This window comes from Myzus persicae, unplaced genomic scaffold (genome assembly GCF_001856785.1).
Source record: "Myzus persicae strain clone G006 unplaced genomic scaffold, MPER_G0061.0, whole genome shotgun sequence".
Taxonomy (NCBI): Eukaryota; Metazoa; Arthropoda; class Insecta; order Hemiptera; family Aphididae; genus Myzus; species Myzus persicae.
In genome coordinates this window covers 31,010-52,478 of record NW_019102814.1, presented here as the reverse complement: position 1 = coordinate 52,478, position 21,469 = coordinate 31,010, and the positions used below count along the sequence as shown (strand labels likewise).

Genomic DNA, 21,469 nt, shown 5'->3' with positions numbered 1-21,469 from the left:
CCCGCGGCGGCGGAGCGTCGTCCGCCCGCCGTCGCCACCGGCCACACTGTCGGGGCGATTCACCACCGCCCATGTGGTTTGTACCAGCGCAACTACTACCACTTATCGCAGGCACTTCCTTTTTCGTTGATCGTACTCGCGCAGAGGTTGTTAGATTTTATTTTCTTTCGGGTTCTTGCGTTGTGTATATATATATACAAATTTTTTTGTCTCCTCTCCGCACCCCCGCCGCGTACACTCGCGCGCGCGCACGCACACGTTCACGCACCTCACGACCGGCGCGCTCTCGTGAACGCAAATGCGCGCACACGCACGCGCGACAGTGATATTATATTATTATTATTATTATTATATTATATTATTATTATTATTATTATTCGCTATTATATTATTATACACAACACACACAGACGCACACACACGCACGCAGATACACACACACGGGCGTGCGCGCGCGCACACACACACACACACACATACACACACACACACCGCGCGCGCACAAGACGTTATCTTCAATCGCGCATTGGGTTTTTGTTTTCGACCATTTCGTTTTTAATGCCGTGCGACGTCCGACGACGTACCAACACTCACCGTAATATATCGTGTCGCGGTAATGAAAACTTACGACAATCGTTCGTCTTCGACCGGACGCTTCTCACACAGTCCATCGCTTGTCCGTCATTCATAACGTTTCGCGCACGGTGTACCTAGTGTCAGGTCCCGTAAAACTATTATTATTATTATTTCGGTGCGTTGTCTCTCGCGTCCGCCGAGCACAGAGAGTAGCAGCTCTACGCACGGACACCGTCTATCGCGCGCTCAGCACGGTTCCGCCGAAAATGTCGTAGCCGCCCGCTCCGCCGCCGCCGTCATCGCCGCTGCACCTGTTGTAGTAGCTCGGCGACAGACAGACGTACTATAGAGTATAGACAACTACGTCGTGTCGTCTGACATGTCTCCACGACGCTGATCCGGTCGCATGGTAAGTCCGACGATGCTTGTCGCCGCCCGTCACTGTTATGGTACCTAAGCATCCTACTCTCGCCGTCACCGCTCTTGTCGTCGGTGCACAGCGCTTTACTGCGCTGGCCGTTGCGTTGATTGTCGCAGTTGAGCACCTACGTTTAATGATATTGTGTTGGGCGGTAAAATAAATTTCCACTCACACCTGGCACTATCTGCTTTGAATGGTTTTAGCTATACCTTAAACATTTTTTTTATGGGTACCTACCATGTTTTCAAATGTTAGTTGTCGACAGCTCTCGTGTTGTGAGGACGAGCTTTCAGCTACTTACTCATAATATGCATTGTAGATAATTGATTATTATTTTCTTAACATTTGCAACCTTTGACTTTGTTTGTGGGTGTTTGCCAAGTTAATAATGAAATTTTATATTTTAGCTGTAACATTCAATTAAAATTACTATTTTCGATAGAGATAGGTAGTACTACCTACTTTGTAATTATTTATACTGTGGCTAATGATAATGATTCAATATAATAAAAAAAAAAAAAAAAAAAAATAGGCATTTATAGGTAAATAATATGTCATCTTAAATGTTCAACATTTCCATTTCAAACTTTTACCTAAATTTCAGTAATCATTCACATAAATCAAGTATTTTATTTAAACATTTCTGTAACCTAATTTTGTTTGATACCTATGATAAAAATGAGTTCAATTATCAATAAGGATTATACAGTGATATTTACGAGGATATTTAAAAAGAACATTGAATGATAGTATCAACAGATACTACCAGGTACCTACCTAATAGTACCTAATAAGTAATAAATTATTATTATCATATCGTGTAACAGTAGTGACTTAAGAAATATTTGTTTCCAATGTCATTGATCAAATCTATACTTATCCTCACTATGTAACTAACATTTTAAACCCATCATACAAGTCGTCATTGCTATAAATTTAAATTGTTTACCCTATGGGTAAGTAATTATTAATAAGTGTTGATTTATTTTATGCCCTTTTTTTATTTTTGTAATTGGGTAGATCGAGGGGTAGATGGTACCTATCAGTAAATTTTAATAAAAACTTACATTCTGAGTAGTTTAAGAAAAGATAGGTTTCTGTGTTTGTTTTCCACAATACAATTTTTTTTTTTTTATTAATGAATTCTTTCAGATCCAAAAGCAGTGCAAAAATTCTAGTATTTCTTATTAATTTATAAATTAAACTGTACAGTATTTTTGACATTTTTTTTTATCATTTAAATATACAGTTTTGTAGAATTTCCAGAACATTTCTTCGAACTCCTTTAGTTCAATCTGTTATTTTTTAACTAGGTACTTATAATAAAGTTGAACATTTTTAGGGACTTATATTTTAAAAATTAGGTACTAAAAAAACCTTGCCAGTTATTTGTTAATCGTTAAATTAATATTTCCTTTATTACTATTTATTTATTCATAGCGTTTTATGTTTACAGATTCTGCTGATTGAAAACCATAGATCAATTGAATGTTTTATGTATCCAGAAAAAAAAAATGACGTCATCACCTAATTTTACTGCAGTTGAGGTTAGTACTACACGAGTATGCCAATATTTAGGCATATTCATAAACATAATATATTTAAATGTATTTAAATTACTAACATGCTTGTTATCTATATTATATAAAATGTAGTTATTATTCAGTAAAATTTTTTTTTAAATTTAAATAGCATTAATACATTTACTTACCTATGTATTTTTATATATTATGTACTATGTTATACTATTCTTACATTTCTATTTTAATATAAAGGGGACAAAACAAATTCCTACATTTACATAATGTATTAAAATGTGAAATTACCCTTTTGATGGGTATTGTAATCATCAGATTCTTTTAATGAAAAATCTCTTGAAAAATACTCATTCTAATTCCAACAGTCGCGCAAAATGTGTACTTCAATAAGAATTTTTAAAAACTCTAATAAGTACAAGAATGTAAGGATGTCAAATAGTTCTGATCACTTTTTATTTATTTTTTCATGAAATTTCAACACACCTATATTTAAAAAATTGAAAGAGTAGACATTTAAAAAAAAAATAAAAATTAGATAGATACTTTTACCAATATACTTAACAATATGCTTAGATTGTTCTCTGGTGTATGGTGTAAAGAATCGATAATGTTTCACCACTCACTATTAACATTAAAATAACTTCTAAACGATTGAACATTTCTTCAAACTATAAACCTATTGTAGTTCTACATCTAGCCTATTCTCTGACATAAAAGTTAGCAATGTGTGTTTTCTATAAAACTGATTGAGTAGAAAATCAGTATACCTGTGTACTTATATTAATGTTAATTTACAACTCAACATTGTAAACATATTACAAAAATAGGGATTACCCTATTATAGGAAATGTCCTTTAATCATTATTATATTGCGTTTCACAAAGATCCCTAAAAAATAATAGGTATGCATTATAAACTTATTAAAATTAAATACAATATAAGAAATATCTAGTGTTTATTATTTATAAATTTGATAAAATATTATCAGTATTAAAAGTTAAAAAAATGAGAATAACAGTAATTAATAATAGCTAATTTTTGTTCATCTGTTACAGTTAGATTAAAAACTGTTATACTGGCCTAACTGTATGTTAAATAATAAATATTGCGTAGTATACGTAATGTATTTGTATACCTTGCATTCAGTTCACTTTTAACTCTTAATGAAATAGTATTGAGTAGAGTGGATTGTATTTATATTAACATGTCAAAGGAAATTTGTATATATATTTTGTTACTAATATACTATTTTTTTAACATAACATTATTTTTTGGTTGATTACTATTATAATACTGTCGTAGATTAAGATTTTATATTATTGGAGGGTTATTGAATTGAATTTAGTTTTAACTTGCTGGGCATTGGCCCAATTATAAGAAGTGTAATTCTGTGATTGAATATTTTTGTTGTTGATTTATGAACAGCTTATATGTATACAACTATAAAATATTCAAACTCTATTAAAATTGGTAAAATATGCAATATACATTTTTGTGAGTGGTGTGTATTATGAAAACAATTTGTGCCAAATCATATTTTGAATATGCAGTTTCCTAAGATACATGAAAATACATAAGTTCTTCTTAGTCTTATTAATAAGAAAATATATTATAACTTTATATTTTCTTCAATTTTGACGTGGTTCATCTCTCAATGATTGTGCAACTTTAAAATTGAATTCATTAAATAAATAATTCTAAAAATATATGTATAGGGTTATTTTTATTTATTATGATAATTATATAGAGTAGTAAGTACAGTCATTAAACTTCAAAAAATTGGATTAATTATTCATTTTTATTACGGTTATGATTGTTATGGATATCTGTAAACTTGATTTGAACTTGACATGTTCATTAATTTTAAAATTCATTGGAAAAAGCATAGTTATTATAATAGTTACTTAAACTAGTTACGCTATTAAGTTAATTATGAAAGAAACTAATTAGTTATGTTATAAAATTTTTTATTGGAATCCAGCATTAATAATTTTAAAATTTACTAATTCTTTTTTAACATGATTTATTTTTCAATGATTTATTTTTACAATAAGGCATGATTTTACATTAGTTATTTATATTGTATTTTGTACTCCTTTGTTTCTACATATTTCCAAATATTTAATATGAAACTAAACAACTAATCTAGACTCCAAAGATAAATTTTACAAGGATCCCATTATTAATGATCATTACTATATAAGATAGCATTATTTACTACCATTCAACTACCTAATTAATTAATTTTTTTATGAAATTCTAAGTATAAAATATAATTGTTCTTGTCAAGTAAAATTTTAATTCATCATGTATATACTTTTTTATTATTTGACCTTAGACCTTAACATAGAAATTAAATTAATTGAAACAAATGCAATCATGATGTCCGTACTGGTATTGTGATGAATAGTGAACAAATTCATTTATTAACTTATGTAGGTAATAGTTAATTTGTTATTAATTTAATATTTTTTTGTTAATTAGATGTTTGAGTCAGTAAATAAAGATACAAAAAAGGATTTTTTAAAAAGGGCATTAATGTTATTATTCGCATGGGAGAAGTCTAGTACTGTAATACTTGCTGATTCCTTTGCCTCTGAATTAACTACTTTTATGCATCAAGCTACCAGGTAATAAAATACAATTAATATTTGTTTTTATTTGATTTTTATATAATATATATGGTGTGTTACGTATGAAATCTTAAATTGAATTTTGCTTAGTGTGTTGTCATTGTAGTCATTGTATATTACATTATAACACAAAGCAAATAATAGAATACATTTAATTTATAGATTTGAGTAACTAAAAATTATTTTATTTAAATTTAAATTTGTATGCTCAAATAGTTTTACAATATATACATACATATTTATACAGTATACACTGAAATTAAAAGACACCATGTTATTTTATGATATATTACATTGGGAGAATGATTAATTCTACATAGTGATCCATTTTAACACGCTTACCGCCATGTTCCTGCTGGCTGATATACTTCAATGTTCAATTTCTATGCTTTTATGCTCTCCAGTGTCCATAGTTTTTCATTACTACCATGCCATATGACCTTTAGCAACTGTAAATTAATATGGTTTTATATGATTGATTTTTGCACGGCGCTTCAAAAAAGTGTAGTGCCTTAGCAGAAATCATTTAAAAATTGTAGTTGTAGTATACATATTTTTTTTATATTTTTAAATATTTTTTTCAAGTACAAAAGCATGTATAAATGTTGTTAAGACATCTAAAAATATGCTTGGCGTATCGATAAAACAATATCCTATGGCACATGGTAGTGTGTGTGTTAGGCTAATTCTATTTTATTGGTTAATTTTTGTTAAACTTTTAGACACAAACTGAGTAGTGTACCCCAATAACACTTTGGTTGTAAAAAATATGGATAACTAGCAGGGTGTGTGTAGTGGTATAATAGCTCGAGGAGCAGAGGTCGTGATCGCAGGGCAAATACTGTTGAGCTATTTAGCACGTGTTATGTACTATAATATAGGACAAATTATGTATTTGTGTATAAGGATGTATGTGAAGAGGTGCGTTAATAATTTAAATTTATCAAAAAAATTGTAACACAGTTTTTAGTAGTTGAGTTGCTGTATAATACACAATTTGAATAGTAATTGATGGTCTAAAATATAGAAATAAATCACAGCTACACAAATGTATAAAGAGGATAAAAGTTACAGGTGCACGGCCCTTAAAAACAAACAGAAAAAAATGATTTTATATTAGCCCTCCTGGGCCAACAGAATAAAAAATATGTTGGCAGCTATTTGACGAGTCTTATGTATTAGTATAGATATGATATAAGTATAAAAATAATATGCGGTACTTCTGGCTCAACAATATTTTAATAATAATAAAAAATTCACAATTTGCGGAGAGCAGACTGGCTAGCGAGTCCTTTCCTAAATAATTTAAAAGACATTTATTAGCTGGGATTTTTGTCCTCTCGGTATATTAATATTAGTAGCAATACTCGCTAACACAATATATAATATAAAAGAGTATGAGACCAGATGTTCATCCCTTGATCACAAATGTTCATACTTATTTTGTTGTTGTGTTCCGGCAACAACAGTGCTTATTCATTAAACTAATATCAACTTTTAATTTTTATATAGGGACTTATACCAAAAATATCCTGAAATGAAGCATTTTTTAACAAGAGATTTTATTAATTTGTTGGCAAGGTAAAGCTCTTCAGGGTTAATATTTTTGGTAGGTTTGTTACCTTGTATCTAAGTACATTTTTATGATCATGCTGTATAAATTTTACACTTTGTAATTTAATTTTAAAATACAAAATTCATTTTAATTTTTCAATATTTTTGTTCATAATTAATTCAATAAAAAATGTAAATTACGACAAAATTACAATACTTTTGATTTGATAATAATTATTCTAATGATAAAAAAACATTTTATTAAGTATAACACAATGTTTTATTTTGGACTCTTCTGTGCATCATTTTTTCACATACAATTGTTGTATACTCTGTCTGTGACTCTGCCTCCGACTGCCTTTAATTAGTACCAACCTGATATTTTAGGCAATGTTCACACAATAAAATTGCATTCCTATAGGTATATCGCTCAAAATAAATTTGTTGTACTAGCTTTAGAACGCCTCATGTTAAGGGCATTTACCAACCGCTCATACATTTGACTATAATATCAGATGGAATGTGTGAACAAATAAATTTTGTCAAGTGTAACTTATTCTTGATTTTATTAATGTAAATACTAATATTTTTAACACAATAACATAAATATTTTATATACTTTTAATCTTCGATGACTTTAATAAATGAATAAAAATTAAATTTAAATGTGTAATTGTTAACTATTTACACAGTACTATGTAATGTTGTATATTTATTGTGTTAACATTATTTTGTTTGATGTCTGTAAAATGTCACACCCAAATGTAGTGAATTATATGTGTTATGTAAAATTAATGTTTGCTGTATAATTATATTTTATGAATATCATTTATAAAAGTTCATGTACTCAAAAACACTTGAATGTGTGTACTAATTATGCTCCTTAAAATGCTCAAATACCCGGTACAAACCTTAAATTTTTACTATCTACTTATGAGTTTTTATTACTCTTACTAATGAAGAAAAAAATTACATACATTGATTTTTTTGTTTATAAATAACTTGATCACATTCTCAAATTTTAGATTTTTAACTTGTATGAATAAATATATTTTTTGTTCAGACGTTCTACCATTATTTTTTAACTATATTTTATCTTGTCCAATCTTGACAATGTATGATATATTAATATGTAACACTTAGTATGTTTTTCATAAAGAAATCTTTAGAAAATGTACAATTAGCCTCCAAATTGTGGACTTTTACCTTGTGGGCTATACTTTGTGCAATTTGAATACATTATGCTAAATTTCATTATTTTTTTTTTCTAGGGAATCTACTACATTATTTTTGGATGCTGGCTGGGCAAATGTTACAAAAAAATTAAAAAAGGACATATCTACAGTTTTGGGACACATTTTATTTGCTTTAAGACGTTTGAGTCAAAAACAACCAGAGGCAATAAGGAATTGTCAATTTTTGATATCCTTAATGAAAAATCCATGGGGTCATCGTAATTTGCCAAAATTACTTTATGGAAATCCATCTCAAACAGAAGGTAATTTGTTGAAATAATTCAGTTGGAAAAAAAAACAATAACTTAACATTTAATTTTTTTAAATATATTTATTTTAGTTTCAAAATTTATGAAGTACGAAAAGAGTTATGTGTTTGTTCTGCGCTTAAGAATGCTTTGTGAGGGAAAATGTGAAGATCAAGCACTTAAACTGTCATCATTAGCAATGGATTTGCAAAATTCGAATTTAAAAAACAAATATCAAATTGAAGAACATGATTATGAATTTATCAGAGATATTTATTATGCATGCCTTGATAGAACAAATAATAGAAAGGAACTTATTGGTCATGTAAGTTTTCTTCATATATTTTAATTTATAGTCAACTTGTAGTACTTACTTAAAAGTTAAATTCAAATGTTTATTTTAGTTAATGAAATATTCTCCTGAGAATGATGGGAAGATTCTAATGGAAAATTATTGTAAAAAGATTCAGTCACTTAAAAATTTGCAAAAAGAAATCAGACCAAGGATTTGTAAACATATTGTGTTTGTTTGTGAGATGGCTGCTTGCATTATGGTTATGAATTCATTAAAAAATTCTAATGTTTTTGATAATATTGCGGACCTTTTAAAGAAGTGGAGTCTTATAGTGATAACGATGATGGAAACTGATTTGCGACCTGATATGAATTACTCCATTATAAAAGAGAAAATTCGTACATTTATTGATGTTGCACCATCAGCTAGTCATTTATATCTGATATGTGATGTTCTTTATAGTGAAGTAAGTAAAAATATTAAAAATTAATAAATTATTTTTTTAAGTCGTAAATGCTAATAAAGTAAAAAAAAAACTCCTGAAGTCTAATACATAATACATAATAGTATAAATATTATTTTGTTTATTAAAATTAAATTCACCTACATTATTCATATGTCTAGTATTCTCACTGAATGCTGTACTGCATTAATTTACTTTTTATTTTAGTCACCAAATTTTCAATGTGATCACACTCACTTTTAAAGTGTTAAAAATGAGTTGTTAATGTTAATTTTTAATTATTTGAAGTAATGCTCATATTAATATTCTTAAAAAATGAACATGTTTATTGTAATCATTATTTTATAAATGTTTAATTAAATGTTGTGTATGGATTAAATCATTTTGATAAAAGTTATTTATTTTTTTTACTTAATTTAGTATTAATAATTAAATCTTGTAGAATACAATTTAATATAAGATTATTCATTATCAATGAAATGACCTATAACATGAAATACTTTTACTTTTATCCAATATCATCACTTCTAGTGATGTAGGATACCAAATTTATTAAAATCGCAGTCATGTTATTGAAACATACAATTAATACAATATCAAATAATTAAAAAAATTTTCTGTGTGGTATGTTGGGTATAGTTTGAAATTTAAATTATTTATCCAAATTTTTTCCCCATTCTATAGTTATTAATCCATAAAACTATATCAATTATAAAAATAGAATTCATTTCCAATATAAATTATATAACATCACACCTATCTATTGACATACATAAAGTAAAAGCCAAATAAAAAGTCTTCATTGCCTCTAACACATATGTTTTAGACTATAAACATTTCAAAATAATCTTAAATATTATAAAATAACGAGAAATAAATAACATGCAAGTAAAATCTCACAATAACTTGAGAGTAATATTAAAAATATGAATTTATAGTAAAATTATAAGTAATATAATATGCGAGTTATTTGTTCATGCATTATTTGAAATATATCATGAATGTGAACACAATTAATGAGTTATTCCAAAATACTATGTATTCCTTTTAATAAATTGTATAATTTCAAGTTGTAAGATTCAAGTTTATATTAAATTCTTTTGATGGTTATATTTTTAACAATTTTTTCACATTTAAATATTGTTCTTAATTTATTTTGATATGATTTATAAATCATTACTCATTATAAAGTTATTTAATATCCTTACTTATAATTTAGGGTTTATATTTTACAAAAACTAGATATTAACTACCTTAATTATAGTAATATAAAATAGGCTGTTAATTTATTACTTAAAAAATATCATTTATTACGCAATAATTAAATTTTCATGTTTGTCAGAATTATACATTTTTTAACATTTTCTCGTTATTTAATATAATACATTATTTGTATTCAATAAAATATGATGGTTGACATTTTATCAAATTTATATATATATTTTTTGTTAATCATTAAATAATTAACTTCTTTAAATCTATTATAATATTTATCTTAACTGGAAACATCTTGTCCTCTGAATATGAATCACATTTAAATTAAAACTGTTGTTGGATATAATTTACATTAGAACCCATGGATACTTGAATTTATAACACTTTATTATGTTTTCTAACTGTAGAACGTTTTATTTTTACAGTTTGGTTCTAAATTGCCTCGGACATTGTATATAGAAATATATATCAGAGCGTTATCTACTAATATAAATGAAAAAGAAAAATGCAAACAATTGAGTGACGGAGATGGATCATTTGAATCATTAAAAAAGTTAGTCCAAGGGTATTTGAAATTGGCTAATCTACTTGAAGATATTTTAAGCATATGCCGAGAATGTGTATTAACGGCATATTCTTTAATGCCTTCCAGTGATCTTATGATGAGAGTAGAAAATTTGGCTGTCAAGAGTGGTAAGCTGATCCCAATAGATCCAACAAATGTTCCTGAAAATTCCATTGACAAATCCAAAAAGGGATCTACTTCGAAACTTAAACCTGTTCGTAAACGTAAATCAAAAGCTCGCAAGTCTGATAAAAACTCAAAATCTATTCTTGATGCTTCTGCTGAAAGTTATTCTAAGATTCATTCTGACCTCAGTAAATTGAATGATCCATTGACGCCAGTCATGCAAGAAGACCTTATTTCAGTTATCAAGTACCCTCGTTATGGGACATTCAATTGGAACCTTGAATGGCCAAGAATGAAAATTGTATGTCTACAATATTTAGAAAATTTGGATTTAGTATTAAAGCGAAATACACTTAAACGTTCTGATTTAACATATCTTGACATTGATATTGAGGAATATAATAAGTGTGCAGAAATAAATATGAAAAAATTAACAAATGATAAAGGTTATTTTAGCAGTGATAATAATTATAGTGATGATGAGTCCATAGCATCAATTGCTTCATCTGGAGAAATGGTTAACTATAGGAATAAACCATCCAAAAGTGGTTCTCGCAAACGAAAAGTTAGTTTACGTAAACCAAAGGCTGGTTCCCAAAAACGGCGAAAAGTTTGTCCTAAAAATAAACCAAAACCCATGACTACTCAAAAACAACCTACAGTTGGTCTGCGTCGGAGTTTGAGATCCAATAAAAGTATAAGTATTGATGAAACTGATGACTCAACTGTCGGATCTTTATTAAATGATGATGCTCAATACAAAGATACAAATACTAATGATGAAATGGAAGAAAATTCTGTTGATTCTGTTTTAGAAGAAACTATCATGGAAACTGTTAAAAATGATGGATTACCTTTAAAATTTAAACATCAGCTTAAAAAAACACGAGAAAAAAGGACTATCAATAAAAATCAACACAAAGACTTTGACTATTCATGGTCTCTCAGAAAAAAAGGAAAATCTGTTAAAAACGATTTATTGATTAATGAGGCACTTGGAAACAATAAAATCAATTCAGTAGGAAAACCATGTAAAGGTGACCAAACCAAAAGCTTCTCTGCTAATTTTGAACTTTCGCATTCCACTAATGAACATTTAAATATGTTATCAGAACGAATACCTCAACTAAGTTCATTAGATTTCATAGTGCCAGCAAATACAAATCACATTGTTAATGTAGTACAAATTCAAACAACTTCAAATACTCTAACAAATGTATCACAAACACAAACAGAAAGAGTTTCAAATCATCATTCTAATAACGAAATAGAAAAAAAAACTAGTGAAAACCAAACTAATACTCATTCGTTGGATGATTTTGTTTCAGTGTATCAATCTAGTTCATTAAATAATAGTATGAATTCTGTTCAAAATGTTGGAATTCATCAAGGGGAATGTAGTTTCACTGGAAGTGTATCTGTAAGCAATCAAAGGATTACTACTGATTCAACTACAAATGTTCACAACACTGTTCAACAAGATCCAAGTAAACCTATTGGGACACAGGATGTGTTATTGGATCAAAATCAAATTAACTTGGATCATCAACATTGGAATGATATTCAACTACAAAATTCTGGAGAGCGATTACAATCTGCTATCGAAAGTGCTGTACATTTATCCTCAAATGTGATAGTACGAACATCTGATGTAATAAATCCAAGTCATGTTACTCAAACTACTGGGCATATGACTTATGCTTCAAAAAAATCATCTACTTATTGTGTTAAATCACGAGACCGATTTATTGATTTATCGTTGCCAGCATCAATTTCTTCTATATCAACCAACAGTAATCGTTCTGCAAATATACCACTTGCGATAAACACAAATAAATCAAACTTTGACTCAAAAGTTCAACAAAATTCTCCAATTCAAACATCAGTAGGCTTGCAAGTCAATTTCAACAACCAACAGTCTGACAGTATACAAAGTATTATGTCCCCAAATGATCAAGGAACACAAGTAGGTACCAACATCACAGATAATTCGACTAATATGTCCTTATTAAATGATCAAATAATGAATTCCGCAAATGGTAGAGTAAACCATTCCTCAGTTGTGAATGCTTCATTTATAAAGGAAAATTCATTTGATAATTTAAAATCAAACATTCCCATGGTAAATCCAGTTTCAAGTATACAGACTCAAACCTGTGTTGGTTTACGGCTACCCAACGAAGTTTCTCATCCTAATGCTTCAGTTATATCATTGATGATTGCTTCAACACAAAGTCAGGTTATCAAGTCCAATTCAACGTACACATCCCCACATAATCAAAGAATGCAGCTGAATGACTTGAGTCATACTTCTCAAACTAATAGATCTGATGAACAAAAAAAGATTGACAATCTGAAATTAATAAGCCAAACATTTACAGCTACATCAGAAGCAATTAAATTTGTTACCAGTAGTACGGAATCGCAACGTCTAATTCAAAGTACAGATAAAAACAGTACTTCAAATCGTGCCGTTTTTCAAAGTTCTTCTGAAGGTGTGTCACCAATCAGTCAAGAAAATGAGCTAAGTTCTAAAACATCAACTAGAGGACGAGGTAATATGAGAACTTACGAAAGTAAAACTAGAGCTCTTAAACAAGCTAATATGTCTGATATGTTTGTATTTGAGAAAGGAACATTGTATGCAGTTCAAGACGAAATTGTTGGTCATATAGAGCCTACCAAATCGGTCATCTCTCCCAGAAATAATGCTCCAACTAATGTAAAAATGCAAAATCGACAGTCTAAAGAATGTTTGGAAAAGTCAAAACTTTCCCCAAATGCCTCTCCAAATATCACAATCACAGGCTCGATGTTACCAAGATTTCAACAAGTTTTTGGTAAAACAAAATTTCCAAATTCAACTGTTATTAATGACACTTCATCTCTGTGTTCAACTAGTGTAGCAAGTAATCTCTCTTCAAATCTTGGACCAATTGTTAATCGAACCAATACATCTACGTCACGAGTGTATTCGTCTTCAAAAGGTGTACAGACTAATCATGATGTTGATACAATTAGCTCTAATATGAATTGTATACCACCAAAAATAGTAGAAAATAAGCTTCAGCATACTGTTAATATGTCAAAATCTAGTAATGTTATGGCCATTGGAAACAACAAAAACAATGTGATAATGACATGCAAAGCTGTCACTTCTGCGAACAATATCCCACAAGTTTCAGCCTCGTCTACTCATCAACTTCTTACCAGCAACATTGAAATTAAAAAAGGACTCCCTAGTATGCCTATTTCAAAAGTTCCAACTACATTTACCACTAGTTGTATCAATTCATCAATAGCATCATCTAGTTCTAATTTAATATATTCAATTCCTATATTAAATGACTCAAAATCTGCTAATAGTAATATAGATAAACCTTTACAAGGTGTAACACAACTACAAAGACAACTAAAGATGTCTCCATCAATAATTCAAACAGTGTTACGGAAACATCCTACTTGGCAACAAAATAGTTTTCGTCAAGGTAAACAAAGTACAGAAGTTCAGACATCCTCAATAGAAAGGATCTTACCTGCAAATGTGCCAAATATTGTTAAAACTACTATAGAGTCTTTAAATAATAAAATATCAATAAGTACTATTAAACCAAATCTTCCAGAAACTAATGTTAGCACTTTGATGATGGAACAAGTGAGGGAATTTGAATCAGTATTAGAGGAAGTAAGGAAAACTTCATTGATGAATGAAATGAGTACAGCCAGCATGTTACCACAAATAAATCATGAAATTATACAAATTCCTTCTCCTACTGAAAATGTTGACTTGCTTAATACCGATAGCAATCAAACATTATTTCCTCTAAATAAAAAATCAATTTTGAATAATGAACGAGATCGTTGTTCATTTTCATTTTTGAATCAAACACTGTCGAATGTAAATGATTTGGCTAGCGATGATAAAGAACTAGTAACAATACAACCAACTATAATTTCAGTTCGTAGTGTTACTCCCACACCCCCTTTAACATCACCTAATAACAACGTGTCAATAAATCCTGTTGATTCACAGTGTGTTAAGCAGCAGATTGCGAATAAAGTAAAACCTGTTATTAAGACACCAGCAAGTTCTCCATCTACTTCAGCTGTAAAAGTTCCAGTTTTGCAAAAACCTTTGCCTAAATTACAAGAAGACGAACAAACTACTCAGCGAATTTATGCAATACTTGATAAATACGCTGAACAACTTCGTAATTCGCCCGAGTTGAAAAATAAGCCAGCTCCAAGACGTAGAACCAACCCACCAACAAATCCAAGCTTGAACGCCAAACGTAAAAAGACAAATCAATTAAATTTAAAAACATGCTCTCAACAAACATCTTGCTCATCATCTGGTATGGAAATGAGCCCTACATCTGATATGCAAGCTATTGACAGTGAGGATAGTTCTAATGCTGTTAGTCATTTTTCACATATTATCAACTCTCCATCCAGAAATTCAGATGAACAATCCACGGTGATTTCAGAAACACCTTTAATTGAAAATGCATTAATTAATGTGAATGATGTTATTAAAAAAATTAATATTGAAGCTGAAATGAAGTCTAAAGTTTCTCAATCCACCCAAATTGTTGTAAGTGGTGCATCTGGATCATTTTTATCTATACCTGATGGTAATGCAGCAAATGTTAGACTTCTTGTTGCAGCAGGGAATAATCAAAAAATGTATAGGCTACATTGTCCAGTAACTGGACCAGGACCTGTAGTTTTTCATCAGATTACCGCTAAAGATTCTTGCTCAAATGATGTTAAAATGGCTTCTAACATATTAGGACAGAACATAAGTGAATCAACTATCCTATCAGCTTTATCAGCGGATGATTTACAAATTGCCAATACAAGTTTAGGAAGTGAAATTGTACATAGTACCTTACAAAACTTTGATCATAAAATAAATAAACCTGATATTCTTTTGGAATCAATGGAAAAAGCTCAAGTACTTGATAATAGTCAAAAACAATTGTCATTTCCAGTTATGAAAAAAAATCAAGCATCTCAAAGTACATTTAGTGTCATTCATACTCTTCCGTGTACACCTAAATCAGAACCAACTGATAATAATGAATTATTATCTGAAGCTCAAAATAATATTTCAGAAAGTATTCATAAAGATTATTGTGATAATGAACAAAACACAAACATGAACCAAGAACAGATTAATAACTCTAGTATGAATCAATTTGTTAATAAGCAAGAAAAATTAAGTACAGCTCTTAAAAAAGAACCACCTTTTATTCCACCTGAATCGTTAGAAAGCAGTAGCCTTCCTTATGAAGATATTGAGTTTCCATCATTTGACACTCATGAGGAAGAAGAAACTAATGAAAACTTGACCATTATTAATAATAAAAATAGCCAACAAAACACATCAAACTCAAATGAAAACAAATTTGAGAATACAAATGTTAGCCAAACTTTGGTTGATTGTTTGAGTAACAATAAAGTATCTAATAATTTAAATGATGAGCACGTTGTGAAGTGTGAGGACGGTACAATTGTTAAGCAAGAACATGACACACATGATATTACTATTGAGGAAAGACCTAATATTTTAGAACTTACCAGCCCTAAAAAAGAAGAAAATAACAAATCAAATACAGTGATAGACAATGTTGCTGCTGCTTCAGCTGCTGAAATAATTTCGACTGTCACTCAAGCTTCAAATACTTGTAAGTAACAATTTGTATTATTGTTTCTTTAAATTGTGAATATTTTAGTCAGTATGTTAAAAAATATGGATTTGTATAAATTCAAAACATACTTCTATTAATGTGGTTTAAGTTCCTGTAATTTATATTCTTAAACTAATAAATTTGAGTACTGTGAGTATAAATTAATTACCTTAAAACAATTTTAAAATGTACACTAGAACCGAAGTTTAGATGTCTTATTTTAGTAATAGACTAATAAAGATAGTAATAAGGTGAACAAGTGGGTACTGCTCTGCTGTTGAGTAGTTTTTGAGTACATCATTGTGATAGATGTGTTAAATTTGTGAATTCAATGATGAATTATTGTATACAAAAAATGATTCTGAGTAGTGACCGGGTGCTGTAGCCTAATATTCTTGAATAATCAAATTTAATAGTTAAAAAAAATAACATTCTGGTAAACTTTTATTTTATTTAAAGTACAAAAACTTAATGAATTTTTATTGAATTTTCAAATGTTTTTATGAATTTCTAATTTCTATTTGCAACATTTTGCATTTTTATTAATTTTTTTAAAATTCTAACTTCAGACAATTTTAGTGGATTTAACCTTTTTTTAAATTTTACTATTAAAAACTTATGTTGAATTCTGTATTACATTTTTAAGTCAATTGATCGAGTGAAAAATTATTATTGACAATAGTTGAAAAAAATACTTTAAAATAACCTTATTTCTTATGGCTATTAATAGATCAAAAAGAGTCAAAATATTTTGAAAATTTCAACTATATATACTTATTACCACCCCCAAAATCTTTATTAATATTTTTTTTGGGCTTGTTGATAGTATCATATTTGATAAAAATTAAAATATAATGTGGTCATTAGTAGGGCCTGGATTTCTATGCAAAGTGCATATTTTTTTGGTTGATTTTAGTCAATGCTTTCCAAGAACATAATTCATTTTGTGTAACCAGTGTTTCAAAGATAAACATTTTATTTTGCATTTTTTTTTTTTGTATTTTTCGACTTTTTAATGTTGAGAGCATTTTTAGAATTATTATTATTATTAGGTTATTTTATTGGTTTTAATGCATATTTAGCCTACTCAAAATATTATCTAAATACAAAATGTTTTCTTGGTATTTATTCATATAATTCTTAATGTATATTTTAGTATGCTTAGTATAAATAATATTGCCCCAAAAGGCCAAAACATGCGTGTCAACATCATGTCAATTTTTTAAATTTCAGTTTTTTTAAATAAAATAATTATATCTTATTTAAAAATTCCAAATTTTTTCAAAAAAATACATGGCTTCTTTAAGGTATTTTTTGTGGTAAAATGCATTTTAAGGGAATTTATGGGTATTTTTAGAATATATTTGTATGGTTTTTAATGGCATTCAAATCCAGACCCTAAAGCTTAAGTCTAGTATTCTTATTAGTAAATTGTAATAATATTCTGACAAAAAATTATAGTTTACAATAATGTTAATATTTTATTTTATGTTGGATTTGTAGGAACCATAGTTGTTAACATAATTATACAGTCATAAAAAAAGTAGGCGTATAGTTAAAACATTATAAACAAAGGGGTCATAAGTTGATATTCTAGCATTGTGAATATTCGAGAAAAAAATTAAGTGTCTTCAAACCCCCTCTCCCCTCTCCCAAAAAAACGCTGCCTCTAAGGTTGTCGATGGAAAAAACCAGCAATTGTAAAATCATTAAATTTTTTCGCTACACTCAGAATCTAAAATTATTTATAATTTTTATGTTTTTATATATTTTCATTGTGTATTTCGTATAATTTTATGGTAAAGATTGCAAATATTGTTATACAAAAATTAAGTTATCTATTTTAAATAATTTACTATTCCATTATTATTTAATAGCTATCATTCTTCTTTTTTTTCTATTTAAAACCTAATATAAATACAATTTATAAGTTAATTTTTATTTATGTGGTAGAGGGTAATTTATTTGGATAAAAATTCTATTCAAAACCAACCACTATTTTCTTCATATTATATTAAATCAATATTTTTTTCCCCAATCATGATAATTTTAAATTGTTTTTGATTAACTCAAATTCTTATTTGTTTTGTTCTCAGATAAACAAAAAGACGAATTATCACCAAAAGCTGTTAAGACTGAGTGTGAATCAGAAAATGAAAACGAAAATACCTTAAGTAATACTGTTTATAATATGCTTGATAACCAGTCTGCAAACAGTACTAATACAAAAATTGGATCATTGACTCTCCGTTTAAAAAATGACAAATCAGCAAAGAATTGGATTAATTGTTTATCTAAAATAATGCTTCCAGGAACTGAAAAAATGTTGGAAGGTGAAAATTTAAGACAATTACAAGAATCATTTCAAAGTATCAAAATAAAAACTTTTAAAGATTTGAAATTATTTGTATTTGAGCAGTGTAAAAAATTTGACAATAATGTTGAAACACCCAAAGAGTATGATTTGTTTGAAGATATTGATGGTCTTGGTGTTGATAAACCAAGCACAAACGAACTTTTTCCTGAAGTGGCCATATTAAATGATTTAGACAAATCTGTAAGTCCGACACTCTGCCTATTACAAGCATCTACGTCAAAGTCAAATGATACTGGTCCTTTGCAAGCTAGGCGTAAATCAGTTTTGTCTCATACAACAACCACTACAGTTATTCCAGCTGGTGGGGAACAGACAACTGTTTGCAAGAAAAACAAAACAAAAGTATCATTTTTAAAACAAGCTTTGTATAATGAAATGAATCAAGACTCTAATGATAGCGAGACTAAACCGTTTATGAATGGCATCAAGACTGTTTTAGATTCAATTGAACAAATTGATTCATGTCCGGAATCACCACCAAATATTACTGCCATGGATTCAGAAACATGTATGTCGGAAGACAGTACTTCAACAATTAGCAGTGGAACACCACATTATAACTTTCGTAAAAGTAAACGCAAAAATGTTGAAGAGGATGGATTTATTGAATCTCAGGTAATAAAACGAATGTATAGAGGTCGTACATCAGAAGAAAATGAAGAAAAATCTGAACTCTCTAAACTGAATAACCTAAAGACCCAGACACCCGAACAAAAGCCAATAGTTGAAAAAAAAGAATGTCACAATAGAAGAATATCGAGTCGTCTAAAAAACAATAATGTCAAGAATAATCAGCAAGTATCAAGCAAATCTCCGCAGCTAGATATTCCATCTTATAAGCTAACATCAACACGAGCATCTCTTAGGAGAGTTTCTAGAAAAACTAATTGATTAATTTCAGAGTTTAAGTATATAAATATGTTATTTATTAAATGCTACTTAAGTTACCATTAATAATGCTGGATTGTTATCTAGCTCAAAAATCAGAAAATATGTACTCGTTGTTAATTTATAATAAGAATATATTTCCATAAAAAAATCAAAATTGTAAAATGTCATTGAGTATAGCCATTATTTACACTCAGTTTGGTTTTGCTTGTTACTAAAAATTATCATACCCATTTTTAAATTGTTTTTGAAACCAAATTATGTTTGTTTTTTTTTTTAAGGTGTTGAGAAAGTATTTATCAGTGTACATTTTTTTTTTGTTATTTTGAACTTATATTTTAGTTGATACATTTTACCTTCTTTAATTCAACTACTTGTACCATTAATTGAATACCTAATTAAATAATAAGAAATAATCATTTTTATGCATGATAAAATAAATATTTTATTATCATACAATAATTTGAAATGAGTAGCATTGTACATATACATTAATAATTTAGTATTATATTATAATATTATATGATATATTTTTTAAATACAAGACTTATGTCTATCTTGTTCACTTGTGTATTAAAAAGTATAAAAACTATTTTAACTGTACCATCATAAATTATTCGTTAAATATTTTAATTTCGACTATAACTGTATGGTTACAATTTAAACTGTAATTTTTATTATAAAATAATAAGAGATAATTAGATTTGTTTTTCCTAGATTTTGTCATGTAAGTAATTAAAGAGGTATGAGAAAAATTGAATCTATATAATCTTAATTTCCATTAGAATACAGATATATTTAAGTTGCATAATAAGCACAATATTCATCAATATACAATTGTACTAATTCACAGTAGAAAACTTAAACCAAGTTTTTATGATTAATGAAGCTTTTGAAAATTGAACTTTGAATAAATTAAAATAATTGGATTTCAAAATTGTCTTATTTTTACTCATTGCTTACATGTAAATCTTTTTTTTTTAAAGTTATATAGTATGTACTATGTATAATTCATACTTTTAAACTGCAAACTAATAGTAGCATCTGGTTCAAATTTATTTAACAGTTAGCACAGTTATTAAAAATTTAGTTTTTATTCATTATTTTATTGCCATTACTTTAAACTAAATTATCATATTATATATATATTATATTATTTATATCCTATTTTCCGATTTTGAGTGCAATTTAACTTATTATGATTCAAATAGATGATTTAATAAGTAAAAAATTATCTTATTTTGTTTTAAAATACATTTGCTGGTGAATTTATTTTGTTATTATATTCATATAATTGTAACTTATAATATTTTCAATGAGGCTAGAGACATTTAAATTTGCATCAATATTTAATAAGTATGTTGAAATGTATATTTTATTAAAACAGTATTTGTAAAAAATATATTTGCTTCCCAGATATTGTACTTAAATTGTTATCATAACCATGTACAAATATTTTTTAAAACAAATAAATATTATATACTATTCGGATAGAAATTCAGTCAAATATGTTATTCAATAAATATATTTTTTTTTTTTTTTGAGAACACAATAAACAAAGAGTTATTTTCAATAATGTATATAGAATTAGTAATATAAGGTGTAAAACTTTATAATTAACTTGAACATTGTTTTGTTTAAT

General features: G+C 28.1%; 1 protein-coding gene across 1 annotated transcript; it reads left to right on the top strand.

The window, feature by feature from the left end:
- The first annotated feature begins 438 nt into the window (after positions 1 to 438).
- On the top strand, positions 439 to 21,268 carry LOC111033158 (protein PF14_0175-like). Its single transcript, XM_022313763.1, is given in 9 exon segments — positions 439 to 985; positions 2,454 to 2,501; positions 2,503 to 2,544; positions 5,020 to 5,165; positions 7,994 to 8,220; positions 8,298 to 8,530; positions 8,610 to 8,966; positions 10,604 to 16,559; positions 18,659 to 21,268. Coding segments are annotated over 9 exon segments (8,184 nt in total). The 5' UTR covers positions 439 to 982; the 3' UTR covers positions 19,831 to 21,268.
- The last annotated feature ends 201 nt before the right edge of the window (positions 21,269 to 21,469 follow it).